General features: G+C 39.5%; 1 protein-coding gene across 3 annotated transcripts in view; it reads left to right on the top strand.

Annotated features, from left to right (window-relative positions):
• Nucleotides 1-8,321, top strand: part of Ubr1 (ubiquitin protein ligase E3 component n-recognin 1) — a 113,253-nt gene that overhangs the window by 78,382 nt on the left and 26,550 nt on the right. For 2 of the 3 annotated variants that reach the window (XM_031371572.1, XM_031371574.1), the window contains exons 33-37: nt 996-1,093; nt 2,679-2,772; nt 4,623-4,771; nt 5,683-5,738; nt 7,853-7,949. In XM_031371572.1, coding sequence (XP_031227432.1) covers nt 996-1,093; nt 2,679-2,772; nt 4,623-4,771; nt 5,683-5,738; nt 7,853-7,949 — 494 coding nt within the window. The remainder of the gene's footprint in view (nt 1-995; nt 1,094-2,678; nt 2,773-4,622; nt 4,772-5,682; nt 5,739-7,852; nt 7,950-8,321) is intronic. The other variant, XM_031371573.1, reaches the window with a different exon arrangement.

The raw sequence follows: 8,321 nt of genomic DNA, 5'->3' as shown, positions 1-8,321 counted from the left end.
CGAACTTAGAAATCTGCCTGCCTCTGCCTCCCAAGTGCTGGGATTAAAGGCGTGTGCCACCACTGCCCCTAGAAGATCCTTCTGGTTGTTATGTGGTAAATTTGTAGTTTAAAATCAAATAGAACAGAAGCAGAAGGAACCCAGACACCTTTAATCACAACATTTATGGGGCAGAGGTCAAGTCCAGGCTGGTCTACGGAGTGAATGAGACGCAGAACAGCCAGGACTACAGAGAGAGACTTCCTCAAAACCCCAAGTAATTTAAAGGGGAAGAGCTATTAAAGGCCATTGTAGTTCATAGGAGATATGGCAGGACTTCCAGGAGGATAGAGGGTAGACGTAAGAAGATGTGATCTGTTTGGGATATGTTCGAACCTGAAACCTATAGATTCAGTGTGGAGGAATCGGGATGTCGGTGAACATCATCTAGCAGTTGATGAGCAGCCATGGTGGTGTTTCCCATGTACTGCTATTTGATTACTTCTCAGTCATGGATTGGCAGTTATGTCTTAGTCATTATACCAACTACATTTTTAGTCACATTTTCATGACCTATAATGTTACTAAGATGAAAAAATGATGTTTTAATTTAATTTAATTTTTTTTGAGATGAGGTCTTACTATATTTCTCTGGTTGGCCTGGAACTCACTATGTAGACCAGGCTGGCCTCAAACCCATAGAAGTCTGCCTGCCTCTGCATTCTAAATGCTGGGATTAAAGGTTGTGTCACCATGCTCAGTAGAATTTGATGATTTTTTTTTTTTTTCAAGACAGGATTTCTCTGTGTAGACCAGTCTGGTCTTAAACTCTGCCACTCGAGTGCTGGGCTTAAAAAAGACAAAAACAAAAACAAAAAACAAAAAACACTGCGCATCTCGTTTTTAATATATACATTAATATCTAATATATCCAAGGAAAGAACCAACAAGTTTACCCCTGTAGATTGTCTTTGTACCAACTGAATTGACCATTTGTAAATATCACTTTTTTGTAGTGAGAATGCAGAGGCTCTTGCTCAACTTTTGACCTTGGCACGGTGGATACAGACTGTCCTTGCCAGAATATCAGGTTATAATATGAAGCATGCCAAAGGTTTGTGGGAATCTATTTGTACCAGACATTTGAAAATTGTTTCTAAATGTTTAAATTTTTAAAAATTTAATTGTATGTTTCTGAGTGTTTTGCTTACATATATGTCTGTGGAACACTTTATGAGTTTAGTGCCTTCAGAACAGTTTATGAGTTTAGTGCCTTCAGAGGCTTGAAGAGAATATTGGATCCCTGGAACTGAAATTTAAAAAGTTGTGAGTTAGGTCCTCTGGGAGAGCAGTCAGTATCCTAAACTGTTGTGGGAATTCCTGTTCCTACCGGGCCGGAAAGGGAGTTTGCGGGTGGATTCATTTTTTAATAATTCCTGCAACACTAAACCACTGAGCCATCTCTACTGCCCCCTAAATCTTTAATTTTTTTTACAAGTAATTATTCTGCTAAAACATGATTTCAAAGTACAGATTTGTTAAATATCAGGAAATAGAGATTTTGAGTCCAAGACTCTTTGGCTATCAGTTTATTCAGTTCAATCATTTATCATAATGGAAAACAGAATAGTATATAATGTTCTGTCTTAATATTAATAAAAATGTATTAAAGCTGTATCCATATATATGTATATGTGTATATATATAACAGCTGAGTGACAAATGTTGCCATGGAGGTAGGCTTAGAAAAATGAAATTGAAGATCACCTAAAATGGTGAAGAGGGACTAGGGACATGATTCAGTGAGTGAAGTGCCTGCTGTGCATGCATGAGGATCCAAATTTGAACTTACATAAATGCTGGGTGCTGGGAGGAAGGGATGGGTAGATCCTAAGGGTCTGATGGCCAAATCTTTGATCACAGGTTCAGTGAGAGGTCCTGTCTGTAAAAATAAGGTAGAAAGTGGTAGTGGCAGGTACTTTATGTCTTCTGCTCCTCGTGCACACATGGGCTCCTGAGCCTGTATACACACATGTACACACGCGCATGTACACTCTACCATGTGTATATGATATTTGTTGAAGAAGTGTCTTTATTAGGTTATAAGTCAATAAATAAAGGCAAGGTCCAGTTTGTATTGTTTGGCTTTGTCTGTTTAAGAAGGGTTCTTGCAGTCCTGTCTAGGCTGCACTCCAGTTCCTAGGCTTAAGCGTTTCTCCTGCTTCATCCTCTTCATGGCTGGGACTATACACAGGTGTCACCACATTCTGCTTAAAAATTAGTTTGAGGACCTCACTTGGTGACAGGAGTGATCAAAGTCCTGTAAGTTGTCTTCTGGACTGCACATGAGCCACATTCACATACATACACACACACTAATTTAAATATAAATGCAGGTTTTAAAATTTTTAAAAATGAAATAAATGAAGTTACCGATGAGGCAAAATATTCATTACCTATTAGAGGAGAAAACAAAATATAGAGAACAGCATTGTATGATGTCTTTAAAGAAAAACCCATATCTGTGAGATTGATATGCAAAAAGAACGTCATCTCCATGTTATCTAAGCAGAGAAATTAGGGCAGGTTATTTACTACTTACTAACATTTCTAAAGGGATTATTTAAACAGCTAGATAGTTGTTTGTTAGACTAAACTTAGTCCTGATTTTTAATCTCTTTTTTCATTTAACTTATAAGAAGAAGCTCCAGCAGTTCCTGTCTTGTTTAATCAAGGAATGGGAGATTCTACTTTTGAGTTTCATTCCATCCTGAGTTTTGGAGTTCAGTCTTCGTAAGTATCTAAAGAGTTAGAAGGGTTTGTGAAGTAGAGTGTCATAGCACACACTTGAGAGGCAGAGGTGGGTGGATCTCTGGGTTTGAGGTCAGCCTGGTCTGTGTAGTGAGTTCCAGGCCAGGCAGGGCTATATAGTGAGACCCTACCTCAAAAAAAAAAAAGTGTGTAAAAATAAAAATAAGAGCTAATCTTTTTTTTTTCTTCATTTATAAAACTGTCTCTTTGTCCATTTTTTCTCCCTAAAGTTTTACTTAGTAAAATTAGATGGTTTGAGATTCTTTTAGAAAAATGTTTCCGGTGTGTGTGTGTGTGTGTGTGTGTGTGTGTGTGTGTGTGTGTGTATTTTGGGGGGCAGGGATCACGTTCCCTGGCACTCTGATAGAAGCTGGAGCACACTCCGGGGAATAAACCCAGACTGCTCGGCTTCATGGCAGACTGTTTCTTCTCTGAGCCACCTGAAGTGACTAGGAAAAGGCTATTCCCAACACCCTGCCTCTCCATAATGAGCTTTGACAAACAAACAACAACCAAAGCTACAAGAGGTTCAGAATATAAAGACTTCACCTATATATCACATTCTGTTTGCCTGTGACTTTCTGAAAGAAATTTATGTTACTTTACCCTCCCTTTGAATTTCATGTACAATTGAAAATGCCCTAATCTATCTCAAAGTTATAAAAGGTACTTTGAAAAATATATAATGTTCCAGATGAGGTATTATTATTTTGTACATATGACTACCTCATATCTCTTCTACAATCCTTTTTCATATTACCTATCTTATTGCTACTCAAATACGTGTTAAAAGTGAAACCAGAAACTGTCACTCCAAGTGTTTGGTTACCTGTCATGCATATATACACAGCATGAATACACACACACACACACACACTTCAATGCAGAAATACTTTTCTACCTTTTCAGAGTACCAAAACATGTAGATGAGCTCTTCTCCCTTCAACCTTTTTCTTTCAGTCTGCCCTTAGTTTGGGCCTGGGCCCCTCCAGCTGTGCTCATCACTGCATCCTTAGCTATGCAGGTATATGGACCAGCCATTTTGTAAGAGAGTTTTCTACCTTTAGGACACAGTTTGTTTTTCCCTATTTTTTTAATGAATAAATCTATAGAGGTTCTAATCCCTAGTTTGACAAGTTTGACACTTCACTTATTTTGATGTTTAATTTAATAGTCAACTAGATTGTTTTAAAGATTTATTTTGTATTTTATATGTATGAATGTTTTGTCTTCATTTCTGACTGTGTATCACTTATGTACCTAGTGCCTGTGGAGGCCTGAAGAGAGGGCATTAGGTCCCCTGGAACTGGAATTACAGAGGTTTGTTAGCCTCCATGTGAGTGCTGGGATTCAAACTGATCCTCTGGTAGAGCATCCAGTACTCTTAACCTCTGAGCCATCTTTCCCACTCCAGTGAGGGTTTTTCTTGAGAGGATTAATTGAGGGAGGGAGTGCACATGGGATGCATGGAACATGTGGATGTTAGCATGCCATGGCTGGGTGACTGGACTGAAGAACAAGGGGAAAAGGAGGCCACCCACACGTGAACAGGCAGCCTCACGCTCCTGCTGTCACAGCCATGACGTCTTCCTCTATCATGCCTTCCCCCCATGATGAATTGCATCTCTTGACATCGTGAGCCTAAACCCTTCCTTCCTTCCTTAAGTTGTTTTTTTGTCAGATATTTGGTCACGGCAGTGACAAAAGTAGCTAATGCACTTAATGTCAAAAGGAATTAATAGTTTCTGTTCCTTTCTGACCTAATGAGGCTTCTCAGAAAGCAGCCCTTTTTTCTAAAGTACTGTACAACTTTCTTCTTACTTTAATTTTAGGGTAAAATATTCAAGTAGTATCAAGGAAATGGTCATTCTCTTCGCCACAACAATTTACAGAATCGGCCTGAAAGTGCCTCCCGATGAACTAGACCCACGAGTACCCATGATGACCTGGAGCACGTGTGCGTTCACCATCCAGGCAATTGGTAAAGCCTCCTTACCACATAAAGTCAGAGATGCTTGGGAGGGTTCAATGAGACAGAAGTCACGATGATTGAACAGAATGTGTCTGCCCCACTGTTGATGATTTGGAAGAGTTTGCTGTGTTTGAGGACTGCTATTTCGGTGTATTGGTGTGGCCTGAGAATTTTTAATAGTTATATCTTTTTCACCTACTGTAGTAGCCCTGTGCTATTGGCTAGTATTTTAAAGGCTAGCCTTAAGCACTGTAGTCAAACAGTGGCACTCTTACAACACTAGATCAAGAACAAATGCAAATGAAGAGTCTCAGCTCAGGACTTTACAGGAAAGTTGTTTTATACTTTGAGAGAAAAAAAGAAAATAGAACCAAAGTTATAAACAAACAAACAAACAAATTTTACTGTAAGAGGAAGGCTGGCAGAGCTAAGTCTGCGTGGTGACCTGTCAGGTGCTTTGCCATACTGGAAGTTTCCCAGGGAAAGGCAAAGTAGGCGAGAAACCCTGTGGTTTGTAAGTGGGCGTGCCATCACATAGACCATAGTGGGTCTCTTTCACACCATCTTTATCCAAGCGGGTTTAGATTTCCCCTCAATACATTGTTTTGGTCACAGTTTTTATGAAAGCTACATTTTCATCACTAAATCCCTTTCTAGAATAGTACACTGTGTCATAATTTTCACTGAGTAACGTGTACACTTTCTTTTCTAAAAGTTTCCTGCTTCAGTCTCAGGATAGATTTTAAGAGCCACTCACAAACCTGTTAGACTCGCAACATGTGTATAGGACAATGCACTAGTGTGTATTTACTCAGGCTGAGGCCAGCGTGGGTTCCAGTGAAGAACAGACCAAACCAAACCACTACAAAAACAGTAAATTGTATAATATTTTTGGATTTATTATGTTTTTCTTTTTTAAGAAAACCTGTTGGGAGATGAAGGAAAACCTCTATTTGGAGCACTTCAAAATAGACAGGTATGCATATTCCAGTAGATTTCAGTAGTTTCTGGGGTACTATTTTAGAAAGGGGATTCCTTAGCTTATTTGTCACTGAAACATCTGTGCTCCCTCTCCTATAAAGAGCAGCAGAGCTTGGTGTGGGAAGCATGCTGCAGCTGCAGCTGCAGTAAACATGACGGTTAGTGCTATATACTTTACAGAATGTTCTCAACTTCAGTAGCTAAGTGTAGTTCACATAAATTTCACATGACTTGACTGCTTTCCTGCCCTCCCCTGTATTGCTGAGCTTCTATTTTCCCCTCACTGATGCTTCACCATCATATAACATTGAATATTAATGGATTCTGCTGTAGACAAGTAGTCATGCGGAGTTAAAGACTAGACACTCAGGGCAGGGTCGATGGCTCAGTGGGCAAAGACACATGCTGTGAAGCCTGATGAACTGAGTCTGATCTCCAAAGTATACAGTAGAAGAACAAATTGGTCCATGTTGTCGCTGACCTCTGCATATACTCCAACATACACACACTGTGTTAGTTAGGTTTATATTGCTATGATAAAACACCATGACCAAAAGCAGTTTGGAGAGGAAAGGGTTTGTGTCAGCCTAGAGTTGTACTCCGTCAGGAAGGAAGTCAGGGCAGGAGCTCAGTGTGGAAACCTAGAAGCTGATCTTTGTGGGCTGGAGGAGCACTGCCGACTGGCATGCTCCCCATGGCTTGCTCATTTTGCTTTCTTACACACCTCAGGACCACATGCCCAGGGGTGGAACCACCTGTAGGTCAATCTAATGGGGACGTTTTTTCAATTTAGGTTTCCTTTTCCCAAGTGACCCTACCTTGTGTCAAATGACCAAAATAACCAGCACATGTGCATACAAGTGCACACACATATACGTACATTTAAAAAAAAAAAAAAAAGGCAACCCAGTGAGTGGTCTCACAATGCTCAGTGGGTAAATGCACTTGATACTAAGCTTGATGATCTGAGTTCAATCTCTAGGATACATACGGGAGAAGAGAATCTACTTGTGGAAGTTATCTCTGACTTCTATTTATATATGCACAGAAAAAAATTTTTTTTCATAAAAAGAATATGCAACTCTGGTAACTAGTAGGTAATCAAGAAGTGCATTTAGCACTTGTCTAGCATTTATGAAGCCCTTGATTAAATTCTCATCACTAATAATAATAACAATATTAGTATAATAGTAATAGTAATAATTATTGCCTGTCTCTTTAGTCCTTCTTGCCCATATCCCCAAAGAATCATGAAATGTACATAGTTAGCTATGCCTTTTGTTGTTTGGTTTGGTTTTTTTAAATGTGTGCTCAGTAGCACTGTAAAAACTAATGGGCCCTGCAGAGGCTTCCCAGCCCACTGCCTTGCTAGGCAGTTCCCTCCTCCCTCGTCTCCTGACAGGTGCTACAAGAAACTCCCAGTCCAGTGTGTGTCCCCGTAGTTCCCTTACTGCTCCTGGGAAGAGGAAGCTGTATTTAGTTGTTCCATGGCTTCTTACTATCATTTTAGAATTTCTAGAAATACTGTTTTCACAGTATTTAATAGCCCCATGTTTAAAAGGTTGAGTCTGGAGGCTCAGTAATTGATTAAGAGCACTGACTGCTCTTCCAGAAGTTCTGAGTTCAATTCCCAGCAACCACATGATAGCTCACAACCATCTGCAATAGGAACCCAGAATCCTCTTCTGGTGTGTCTGAAGAGAGCAACAGTATACTTACATACATAAAATAAACAAATCTTTTTTAAAACATTGAATCTGAAAAACAGAACAAAGCTGAGAACTGAAATGATCATAACTAACATTTCTTTTTAATGGAAAATTCAAAAGTATGGTGAAATTATAAAGCATTTTTTATGTACTAAAAATATTGTAGCTAGGTGTGGTGGCGCTGACCTTTAATGCCAGCATTTAGGAGAAGGACACAGAAAGATTCCTCAGTTCGAGGCAGCCAGGAATACTTAGAAAGACCGTCTCAAAAAAATAAAATATTGTGAGTATTCGATAAAGTATATAATGCGTTAGTGGATAGTAGACTAGGATTGGTTACTTATCATCCTGAGCTAAATGTCATCTTCTATCATTTTATCTTGCCTCTCTCACAACCTAGCATAATGGTCTGAAAGCATTAATACAGTTTGCAGTCGCACAGAGGACTACCTGTCCTCAGGTCCTGATACAGAAACATCTGGTTCGGCTCCTGTCAGGTAGGGACTTCTTTTAATTATTATGTAAGTATTTACCTGTGTTTCCTTCTGCTTTTATGGCAGTATATTTCATCTAGGAGACGACATACTGTGCTGATTGTAAACACTCACTGATGGAGTCCAACTGCCTACAACAGACTTACCCACATAAGCTGATGCACAACTACCCTTTAATGATTGCAATGTTATTTTAAAATGTATACTTTTGACTGGGTCTGTGATAGCACAGACCTTTAATCCCAGCACCTGGGAGGCAGAGATAGGCAGTTCTTGGTGAGTTCGAGGCCAGCCTGGTTTGCAAAGTGAGTATCAGGACAGTCAATGCTACACAGAGAGACTCTGTCTCTAAAAGCATATATATATATATATATA

Source organism: Mastomys coucha, unplaced genomic scaffold, assembly GCF_008632895.1.
Source record: "Mastomys coucha isolate ucsf_1 unplaced genomic scaffold, UCSF_Mcou_1 pScaffold15, whole genome shotgun sequence".
In the NCBI taxonomy this organism is placed as follows: domain Eukaryota; kingdom Metazoa; phylum Chordata; class Mammalia; order Rodentia; family Muridae; genus Mastomys; species Mastomys coucha.
The sequence above is the reverse complement of the archived record's forward strand: the minus strand, read 5'-3'. Positions and strand labels throughout refer to the sequence as shown.